This window comes from Rhinolophus sinicus, linkage group LG02 (genome assembly GCF_036562045.2).
Source record: "Rhinolophus sinicus isolate RSC01 linkage group LG02, ASM3656204v1, whole genome shotgun sequence".
Classification (NCBI taxonomy): Eukaryota; Metazoa; Chordata; class Mammalia; order Chiroptera; family Rhinolophidae; genus Rhinolophus; species Rhinolophus sinicus.
In genome coordinates, this window is record NC_133752.1 from 88,884,741 (window position 1) to 88,896,466 (window position 11,726).

An 11,726-nucleotide genomic window follows, 5' to 3' on the forward strand; every position below is an offset into this window, starting at 1 on the left:
TTTGTTACTGGATGTAATTATTCCATTCAAAATTCTAACCTTGTTTGGCACATCAAGAGCCAAATAGATAAACGTTGTATTTGGGGCATTACCGCTCTAAAAACAAAAATGTAGCTGAAATAGTATTTTCATCAGTTTGACTAAACCGACTAGGTTAAAAAAGTCTTGATAAAAGCCATAATTTCTTACTTGTTTAATAAAGACCTATACAGCTTTTTGTTATAAAAGTGTTACAATTCAAGGTTGGGCGTTGTTAATTTTACTACCAATTCCAGTCACAAAACATGTTTAGTAACAAGGCCATTTGTTCACTACTTAGCAAGCAGTTTTAACAATTAACTCAACTTAGTTTTAACCATTAACTCAACAGTTCCAAAGGTAAAAGAACTGTTACATTATTTTGTGTGTGTCAGATTTCTTTGAAGAAGCACTTCTAGTTTATTTGTTTAATGCTGGACACATAATTTTATACTGTTCAACAATGATTGTGCTGCAGTTGCAATGGGGGAGGTAGGAGACTTGACCCAGTTACATTAATCTCCTTCAATTTCCATTTGTCTCATCTGTAAAAAGATGACAGCTACTCCACCTTCTTCAAAGTATACTTCATTATTATGGTTACAGAATGCAGCAACTCAAAGTATTAAGTATGTTTGGTTATTCACTTTTCTTGAGGAAATTCTTCTTTTAATTGCAGCGAATTTTCTTTGGAAACTTTGGAGGGTTAGAAGCCAGGTACTAAAATCTGGTATTTATCCTGATTCATGAGCTGCTTATTATCCTAATAGGGATTATCCAGATTTTTGTTATAATAAATTTGAAATGACCTAGTAATTTTTAAACTTCAAAGACTGTATTTTTAATTTAGATCCTTCAAACATGACGTCAGAGGAAATGCCCGAGCCATGATGAAATTGATGAACAGTGCTGACATTGCAAAACATTCTTTGTCCACCTTGGGAAGTGCCAATTGTTTCCTTGACTCGTTATATGAAGGTCAAGATTTTGACTGCACTGTGTCCAGGTAAAATTGAAATTCAAAAACTTTTTTAAGGAACTCTTTAAGTGCGTTCTTATTTAGGTGTCATTTTCTCATCCTGAGTTTTTTGTTTGTTCATTTGAGATTTATTCTCCATTTATAAAAAGAAGAGCTTTCCTGTCTCTACTTCTGGGATCCAATTTTTTTTTTTTTTGGATCCAATTTTAGTCAGACTGAATAACTGACTGTTCCCAAAGTAATTACATCAGTTGTGATTGCTTGCTCTGTTATTTACAGCTACAACTAGATCTTTTAGAGAAAGTTGAGAAGAGACTCAAATTTGAGATTTTCAGATTTCTCTTACTAAATGACAGCCCCACCTATATAGTCCCTAGTTCTTTGTTGCTTATATTGGATGTGGGGCTTGCACGTCAATGGTCGTTTACTACAACTGAATTGTTAACACTGTGTGACAGGCTATATTCTAAGTATTAATATGTATTAATCATCAAGTCCTCATAACAGCCTAATGAGGTATTCCTTATTTTACGCATGAGGAAGCTGAAACCCAGAGAGGTTTATTACTTGCCCAAAGTTACACAGCTAGTAAGTGATGGACCTGGGATTCAAACCCAACCAGTATGACCCCAAAGTTCATAGTCTTTAAATATCACGCTATACTAAAGATTGATATTTATCTTGGTTTTGTTTGCTCTGTCATCCATCACCAACATTTTAAATTTTAACAGCTTATATGACATTTAGTAAACACAGGTATAATGTGCATGAAATTGTTTCTAATAGCCATATCTCGTACATAATCCAAAACATTGGTTACAAGGGTTTGCACTTTTACCCAGAAAGTCCAGAGGGCGGATGTCACCCTGTCATTTTACATTGCATATTACTAACAGTAGTAATAGCTACATTAGTTAAACTATTCCGATCTCCCGACAACCTAACAGGTGACTTGGAAATATAGTGAAAATTTCCAGAACTATAGTATTATATTATTTTTAGGATTGTACTGACTATATTTAGTTAAATTCTCTCTTCATCTGGCCGTTATGGTTGAGCTTCCTCTCTCTCCCTGGACTTTCCTAAAGACTTCAGAGCTGTATGCCCAATGTGATAAACACTAGCCACCTGTGGCTATTTAAATTTAAATTAATTGGAAACAAATAAAAAATTCCATTCCTAAGTAACACTAGCCACAGTTCCAATACTCAATAGTCTCGTGGGGCTAGTGGTTCACAGAAAATTCTGTTAGCACTGCTCTATATCTTTTAAGAGAGAGTTCAAGCTACAACCCAAAAGATAGAAGGGTATTAAATTAAAATGAAATCTCTTTTGTGGCAGAATGTCTATATTTTTTCTATTTCCAGATTCTTAACTTAGTGCAGAGTTTGTCCAAGTACTCAGTATGCATTGGCTTATTAACACCAGTTATTAAGAATAAGATAGAAATTATAATTTTTCATTAAGAAAAATTTGCCTTTATCACAAAAATTTCAACCGAAAAGTATGTTTCAGTGTCTAGAGATGGCACAAGTAAATTTAAAAATCAGTCATCTGCATTTGAGAAGTTCAGTATGAAATTAGGGAGTACATTTTTCATGACCACAGATCATTCTTAAAGTTATATGCTAGAATTCAAGTTTCTAGGCGATGCAAAGGAGCTAACCTTCTGTATAGCATTGTCTCAGATTATAAAGAAAAATAATAATTTTTAAAACTTTTAACACATGAAAATATCAAAAACTTCCAAATGATGGTTTGACTTGGATTAATAGCTTTATTGTTGGGAATGCCATACATTGAGTCTTCATTTTTCAGGGTTTTGAAAGCTTATAAGTAGGCCATGGGTAAGAATCTCCAACCTGAATTTGATCTTAAATATCTTCATATGCTTGTAGATAAATAACTTGGATATTGTTCCCCCCACGGAATTGCACTGCTGGGTGTTAAATATCCTTTTCTGATCATAAATCTATTCCTAAGAGAACACATTAGGTTTTGGCATCACTCTTACAAGAAAAAGATGTCTTGTTAATTGTACTAAGCCTTTTCTCTGTGTCTTTTTCTTTCTGTGTGTGTGCACGCATGTGTGTGTACGCGCGTGTGTTTGTGTGTGTGTGCAGGGCAAGATTTGAACTTCTCTGTTCACCACTTTTTAATAAATGTATAGAAGCAATCAGAGCCCTCTTAGAACAAAGTGGATTTACAGCAGATGATATCAACAAGGTAATGCTTTTATATTTTTCTTATTTATTTTAGGAGTAGTTTCAGGCTTGCAAATAGCCCCTCAGTACTGAAAGAATATTTTTATGAATTTAAACATTTTCTGAGCTTGTATTAACGAGCAAGGACAATAGATTAAATTTTGATTACTGGCTGTAGTGATAGTCCTGTTTCATGAGTGTTTTCATCCTTTATCAATGACAATGCACCGTGTCACACATCGCTTCTGCTACGGCAATTTCTGTCAAATAAAGCATTACGGTGTGTCTTCATCCACCTTATTCACTGGATCTGGCACGTGCAACTTCTTGCCCCCCCCCCCCCCAAGTCAAAATGACCATGAAAGGTAAACACTTTGAATCGATTCAGGACATCAAGGCAGCCATGACAGCACAACTAAAGACACTCATGAAAGAGGACTTCCAGAACTGCTTCAGAAAGTGGCAAGAACGATGAGATAAGTGTGTTCGAAGCGAGGGCGAGTATTTTGAGGGGGATTAATGGCAACGTGTCTTTTACTGTAATAAATTTTATTTAAACATTCACTGTATTTTTTGATCACACCTCATACATTTCTTGTGGGCAGCTGAAGGTGTCTGTCGGTCTACTGCCATGGTGCTTCTCATTCTGTGACCCAGACTAAAGGGGCAGCTACCTGGGACATGCGGTTCCCATGGCAGAGGGAAAAGAAGAAGAGAGCTTGCAGAACCTGCGTGGCTTTTAAAGCTTCTGCTTAGATGTGGTGTGCTTCGGTGTGTTCACATTCAGTTGGCCAGTGCTAGACACAGGCCAGGCCTGAGAGTGGGGCCCAGAAATCTACTCCACCTACAGAGAGGGGCTGCAAAGTCCAGTTATGACACTGGGCGCCAATGTCTAATCGTCTTACGGGGAAGGGGGAGGGGATGATTGGGCTTTACAGGCATTAAAACACTTAATCTCACAACAGCAGCAGCAGGTAGGCACTATTATCTCCATTTTCAGATGAGAAAACTAAGGTTTCTGAAGAGGGTCAGTCCTTTGCTTCAAGTCCTACTGCTGGCAAGTGAGTGAGGGAGCCAGGATCGGCACTCAGGCAGTGGGTCTCCATAACGCATGCTCTTTCTTTTCTCTTACGCCTGGCCTCTGGTTCTTCCAGAAGGAATCCACAGCCCTCTTGCTTGAGGACATGTCTGGTTTCTGGCCTTCTGAGCACAGGGAGCTTCGTGGTTCCTACTGTTTAATATGCAAACTTTCCTTATTGCCCTCGTTTCCAGCACCATGCCCCACTTCTGTCCCCTGCTGTACCTTTGTACCCAAGGCCATGACCGGCGTCCAAACCTCAGTCTCTGAGTGTGGGGGAGGTGCTGGTGGCCACCTGTCTGGATTAGGGGAGGGGTCTTGGGGGTCTGTTCACTCTATATTTTCTATGCTCTCTACCAGTCATCTGCTTTCACGTCCATGTCCCACCCTCGTTTTGTGTGCTGTGTGCTTCCAAGTCCCCACCCTCTCTGGGTTCTGGGAGTCAAACCACCTTGCTTTCTCTTTGGTTCTCAAACTTGATCTGCTTTAAGACAATTCTCTCTCTCCTTTCCACCTTACAAAATTTGTTGAAATCTCAAGATCTCTCATTCAGTTATTTTGCCCTTTTACATTGTTATCTTCTTAAATCCCTTTACTGTTAGTTGACTGGGCTTATGGAAGGGCACATAAACTGGTGTAATTAATCCCTCCATTTTAACCAAGTTTCCAGACTCTACAACGGCACTTTAATAGCTGCATAGCATTTCATTGCACTGACATACCATAATTCATCAAACCAATTGCTGATGTTAGATATATAGCTTATTTTGGTTTTATAAACAGCAGTCTTTGTGAACACCCTTCATTTCCTGAAAATAACATTTGGGAGTAAAAAGTTTTAATATTTATTACCAAATTGACCATCAAAAAGCAATTTAGATTGAGTAGGTGTAAAACTTCATTATTAACATTGCAATTTTTCAGAAAAATTCTCTTTTCCTAGAATTGTATTTTCAACTTCTTTCATAAAATCTCTAGGAAAGAACAAATGAAATCCTTCACAGGGACAGAGGTGTTGGTAGGATTTATAAAGAATATGATGTCATTCAGGAAGATAATGTTTTCTCTGTCATATCTGATGCACTGAAACTGAGGTTATTCCTACAGATGGTATGAAAAAAAGTCAACTTATTTTCACATGTAAAAAGTTGTACATATATCTTAAGCACTATGCCACAGTTGAGCTGCCTAGCAGCCAAGATGTACAGCAGATTCACTGTACCATTCCACTTTGAAAAAGAAATGTTTCTTAAAAACCATTTTTCTTGAAACACACAGCCCTCTTGGTCTTTCTTTCATTCTCCTACTAGATCGAGAGATGGGTGTAGAGGGTTTAAACTTTTCTACATTGAACTCTGCTGTAAGAAAAGCAAGAACACAAATGTAATTATAAATGGCAAGTGCTCACTAGCTGGTGTGAGGGCCGCAACAAGTCAAGGTGGGCCTGCCACCTACAGACGGGAGCCATCCTAGTCCAAACCTGCTACCCACCTGCCAATTACTACCCTTTAGGGATGCAGACCAGTGCTGTTGGAGCCTTCGACTTTTTAAGAGACTCAAAATAGGGACTTCTAATAAAAAAATTTTAATATTTAAATGTTAGTAAACTAATTCAGAACTTTTAATAACACTGTGTGGAGAGACAAAACAAAACTTGCCTGATGTAATTTGCAAGTTACAACTTTGCAACCTCTGGTCCAGAGGGTTTTGTTTGATTGGTGTTTTTATTGTTGTGTCCTGGGCTGTGGGTGCTTCTAAAATGAATTTAATACCTTTCCATCTTTGTAGGTATTCTACTCTACTGCATAATGCATGGATATTCTCTGCTCCTCAAGAATTCTACAGAATTTACCTGTAAACAGACTTTTGTCTGAAACTAACTTTTGAAGTACCATACAACTTTTACAAGTTCTCCTTCTTGCTTCAATTTTGAATTTGACCCATTTCATAATAATTTCTTGAATTTTTAACATACAACTTTGTATAACATTATTAAAACTTTAATTTTATGTATCTTTTCATACTAAAATTTGTATATATAAAGAAGTTATTTAAATTAAAATGGGCCAGTTTCTCTCTCTCGCTCTCTCTCTTGCTCTCGCTCTCGCTCTATCTCTATCTCTCTGGGTTCTTTTTGAGTTTTTCTGTTTTTGCCTTCCCTAAGTTTGGCAGATAGTTGTTTTATTTTTTTGCTCCAACTCCTGCCACTTACTATCCCCAAAAGACTTCCTTAGATTTTTTTTTCAAGTTATCTTCTTCTCTTTTCTAATTGGTTTATTTCTGCTTTTCTCTTTATTTTTTCTAGCCTTTCCAGGACACTTTCATTATTTTTCTAAATTCTTATATTAAATGCAAATTAATTTATTTCATCTAAATTTTTCCCTCATAAATTAACTACAATTTTACTTATTCATAGCTTTGGTTTTATTCCAAACTTCGATAGATTTTATTACTTTTTTTCAAAATAATCTGTATTTTTTTTTATTTTCCTCATTGTTGTTTAGATTCATATTTTATAATACCCAAGCAGCTATGAAAGTAAGCAATCAAACCCCTGCCAAGTGGAAACTGGAAAATGGGTCTTTTGCCTGCTCCTTCTGCACTGAGCCCTGGTGTAAAGCCACTGGGCAGGGAATGCCTATTTAGAAACTTCTTCTTTATTTGCTGTAGTCCTAGGAGACTCATGAATGCAAGCCTGTTGGCTATCAGAGCTAGGTGATTTGGGGCCCATCCCTTGGGTGGCAGCCATAAAAGTTGGGGCACTACACGTGTGGACAAGCTCATAAAAGAGCAATTTTGCATTAAGTTCTTCAGAAATAATGATTTGTATATATATTTATATGGTCAGTATAACAAAATAATACGTTAAAATAGGGTTTCTTATATTTTATGTGATGAAGATGGGTCAGCCTCTTACAGTCAACTTTGAGAAACAGCCATTGTTCTAGAAGTGAAAAACTGAAAATTATTTTTATTTTCTAGGTCGTCCTTTGTGGAGGGTCTTCTCGAATCCCAAGGCTACAGCAACTGATGAAAGATCTTTTCCCAGCTGTTGAGCTTCTAAATTCGATCCCGCCTGATGAGGTTATCCCTATTGGTGCAGCTATAGAAGCAGGAATTCTTATTGGGAAAGAAAACCTTTTAATAGAAGACTCTCTTAACATAGAGTGTTCAGCCAAAGATATTTTAGTTAAGGTACATTTAGCTCTTCTTTGCTTTCCCATAAAAGTGGTTTAAATTTAATGCCGTAAGTTTTCATACATACCGTGTTTTTACAATAAAACTTTATATACTGGTAAAACTTTTTAATTTATATTTGTGATTTTATGTTTGAGTTTCGAATATTCCTTTAGTATTAATCTAACATGTTAATTTCTTAATAACTAATTTTAATCATAACTTTTAATCTAATCATAATCATAGAGAGATTTATGTTTCAATTTGTTTTTAAATAAAGTAGGTTGGGATTAAGGATCGCTTCCATTTTCTTCTCTTTGCTTATCTGTAGTTTCCAACAATTATCAGCCTGGGATATGTATTACATTTATAGGAGTGATTTTTTTAAATTGTAATGATAAAGATCAAAGGATATGCATATTATTTTCCTGTTTATTAGGGAGTCGACGAATCAGGAGCCAACAGTTTCACAGTACTGTTTCCATCGGGGACTCCTTTGCCAGCTCGAAGACAACACACATTACAAGCCCCTGGAAGTATATCCTCAGTGTGCCTCGAACTCTATGAGTCTGAGGGGAAAAACTCTGCAAAAGAGGAAGACAAGTTCGCACAGGTGAATACGTAAAACTGAACTATGAATTAGTCTCATGAAACTGTTTAGCTTTTCCTTCTGGATTGGACTCAATTTAATATCAATGTAAAATGTACATAGGATATCTAACACATTTTTATGAATAGATTACTTCTACTTATTCTTTTTTGTAAGAGAGAAGAACTAGGTGATTTTAATTTGAAACAGCTACAGGAAAATGAACACAAAATACAATTTGTATTTTTAGTCTTTCTCTTTGAGCTCTTGACCCTCTTTGGTGGTAAGATATGTGGCAGGGGAAATGACATTTTTTTTGTTTGCTAAATGCCAGGTGCTACACGAGGTACTTTACAAACAAAATGCTCTCAAAATGCTGTGAGATAGATATTATTATGTGCATTTTATAGATGATTAAGAAACAGCCTTATGGTAGTACCGTGTTTCCCCGAAAATAAGACCTAGCTGGACCATCAGCTCTAATGTGTCTTTTGGAGCAAAAATTAATATAAGACCTGGTATTATATATTACATTATATTACATTACATTATACTATACTTACTATACTATATTATACTATATTATATATTATATTGTATTACATTACGTTATATTATATATTATGTAAGACCTGGTCTTCTTATATTAGAGTAAAATAAGATCGGGTCTTATATTAATTTTTGCTCCAAAACACACATTAGAGCTGATGGTCCAGCTAGGTCTTATTTTCGGGGAAACACGGTAAATGCCTTGTTATTTTGTTGGTTGAGTTCGTTTATCCTCAAGCTGATTTTACTCCTGGGCCCATGCTCTTGCCATGAAACCACGCTGCCTCTGATACAGCGTAAGTTTGCTTTTCAGAATACCCCATGTATATTTCATACTATATGATCCTCTGTGTCTCTTTAAAAAGAGCGAGGGAGCCGCTCGTGTTATTTGCTTGGAAACCTTCCCAAGAAATACAGTTACATTAAAACAGCACACAGGGACTGCAGAACTATATTTATAGTATGATATCATTTGTTTTTTAAATAAAAAGACTGAGATTATGGGTCCGTGTAAGGGAGGAGGTGTTTGGGTAGATGTGTATATTTAGATATCCGTGAGGGGATATAGAAAATATCTAAGTTTTTCAACTGTATTCAGGAACCTTAACAGTGGGTAGGTTTGAGGATATTTTATTTTTTAACACTTTCTACTGAATTTTTTATAAATAGCACAGGACATGAGCATGAATTAGTTTTATAGTAAAAATAAAACAAATGTAGGTAACAAAAGAGAACGTGTAATATCTTTAGTTTTATATCTATTTACTGCTTTCAACAAGAGAATAATGAAAACACACACATACATTACATGTCTGGGCTCCAACTCAGATTTAATTAACATCTTAGAATCTACGGGAGTAGGGCTCCTTCAACCAGTAAAGTTCTCAAAAGCTCGTCCAGATGTTTCTGTTGTGTTACTATCTAAGCACTTCCCTGTGCACAGATTTCCGACCTCAGATGGCAGTCTCGATGTTTATTCCCTTAGCTTCTGTCTCTTGTATGTTTATGACCTTTTTCTTCACATGCTTCTCTGAGACTCTGCAGCTACTGTCACTATATCCTAACTTACAGATGCCAGAAGACAAAAGTGAGCACCTAACACTGAATCTGGAAGAGAATCTTTTAGCAATCCCATCTGTTCTAACCTTCTCATTTCACAAATGAGTAAAGCTAGGTACTTAGCGCCTTGCCTAAGGTCATAAATCTTGATATAGGTAAAATCCAAAAAGCTGCTTCCAAACTTGGTTTATTGATATACTTTTCTTTAGGAAACGGAGGAGTTTTATAGTAAATTCATTAGTATCTCTTACTTATAAATGTAATCTTAGTTGTACAAAAGAATTTGCCACATGTTTGCAAGGTTTGTGTAGGTTTTCCAAGTGTATTTAAAATACTTGGATTTTTAAAAGAACAGAAAGACGGCTTACCAAAATAAAATTTCCATGTTACTGATAATAGCTTAATTACCAAAAAGAAAAGCAGTGTTTATTTTCTGAGACAAATAGTACTTCATAGAAACAATCATTTTAACCTAGGACATGACATTTAAAAGGGACAAATATGTTAGTTATCTTACATGCCCTCCTTCTGGAGGAGACATTTCATTTCATAGTTGAGAAAGCTTAATCCTGTTCTCTGAATTCTAATGACTGGTAGGAGAGTTGAAAACTGTGCTATTTTTAAAAGTGTGTTTTAGTAATAAGTAGGATTTGGTCTGTTGGAATAATTAATGCATCTGTTTATTAATACGTTGCAGTACTGAATCATTATTGTATTATTTTTGCATAAACAGGTTATACTCCAGGATTTAGATAAAAAAGAAAATGGATTACGTGACATATTGGCTGTTCTTACTATGAAAAGGTACAAAATGAAACTACTTGTGATGTTAAGAAAATTCACTTTGAGACTTAACCTTTTTTGTTAGTTTATTGATTCTTTACCCATTGTCATTCTTGAAAAATCATTTAGTAAAAACTGAGGAAGATTTTATCAGTGATTTACATTTTTTGCCCTGCAGAATTACTATACCTTACAAAGAAAAGTGTATCTCAAGTTATTTGCATTCTGAATTTGTTATGAACTCTTTAATTATACTGTGGGCATAGTCCACCTAAAAAACTAGTTCATGCAAATTTCGGATAATTTTTATTGATTTTAAATATAATTTTCTAAAGTTACATAATTGATATTATTTGTCCTGTGAAAGAATAAGCTTATTTCAGTATTGCTACAGAAAATCGCTAGGAAATAAGTTACTAATTAAATCCAGCTGTTACCATTTCCCTGACAACAGTTCATCCATAACACTATACCTTGCAAGTAAATTGTTTCCAAGTTAACATTCGGGACAATTCATTTCATAAATTATACTTAGCAAGAATATTAAATTCATCAGAGCAGTTTTGTCTTGACCTGGGCTTGAAAAAGACACAATCCATTTTGAGCTTGAATAAAGTCTTACACTTAAAATCTTCATATGGGTTTTCAAGTAATACAACTTAATCTCAATGGTGTAGGAGGAAATTTTTAAGGACTACCTAACAATACTAAATTTAAAGACACTGAAATTGTGCTTCTTCTTTATCTTAGTATTCTTCTTTCAAAAATTAAAATTATCTCTTATTTACTGTAAGTCCTCAAGTAATTTCTTATGGACTTCCTGTTTTTATAAAATGAGCTTATGTCACGTTATTTTTTTGTTTGTTCAGGGATGGATCTTTACATGTGACATGCACAGATCAAGAGACTGGAAAATGTGAAGCTATCACTATTGAGGTGGCATCTTAGTGTTTTAGGGAAACCATGAATTTTTTACAACTAGAATATCAACATTATTTGGTTTTGCTTATAAGTGATGTTTATATTAAAATACTTTTGAATGAACTGTGTAATCTATGTTTCTATTAAACTACAATATGTTGGTAAATGTTGCAGCCTTTTTTTGTTTTCCACTTAAGATGAATCATTATTAGTGGGAAATATAAGGAACTTTTTCTATCATGAAGATATTTAGAATTAAGTAGTTTAAGTGGATTGAAGGAAATTTTACTGGGAATTTAACATTGTTTTTTAAAAATTTGTTTCTATAACTTCTAATTTTAAGAAGTCTTTTATTTTTTGATAATTAAC

The 11,726-nt window shown here is 35.0% G+C and overlaps 1 protein-coding gene across 2 annotated transcripts in view; it reads left to right on the forward strand.

The window, feature by feature from the left end:
* The window catches only part of HSPA14 (heat shock protein family A (Hsp70) member 14), a 29,405-nt gene extending 17,882 nt beyond the window's left edge, over positions 1-11,523 (forward strand). For both annotated transcript variants that reach the window (XM_019738306.2, XM_074324785.1), the window contains exons 9-14: positions 869-1,024; positions 3,121-3,223; positions 7,262-7,474; positions 7,896-8,069; positions 10,387-10,457; positions 11,306-11,523. In XM_019738306.2, coding sequence (XP_019593865.2) covers positions 869-1,024; positions 3,121-3,223; positions 7,262-7,474; positions 7,896-8,069; positions 10,387-10,457; positions 11,306-11,384 — 796 coding nt within the window. In that variant the 3' untranslated portion in view covers positions 11,385-11,523. The remainder of the gene's footprint in view (positions 1-868; positions 1,025-3,120; positions 3,224-7,261; positions 7,475-7,895; positions 8,070-10,386; positions 10,458-11,305) is intronic.
* Positions 11,524-11,726: the final 203 nt, after the last annotated feature.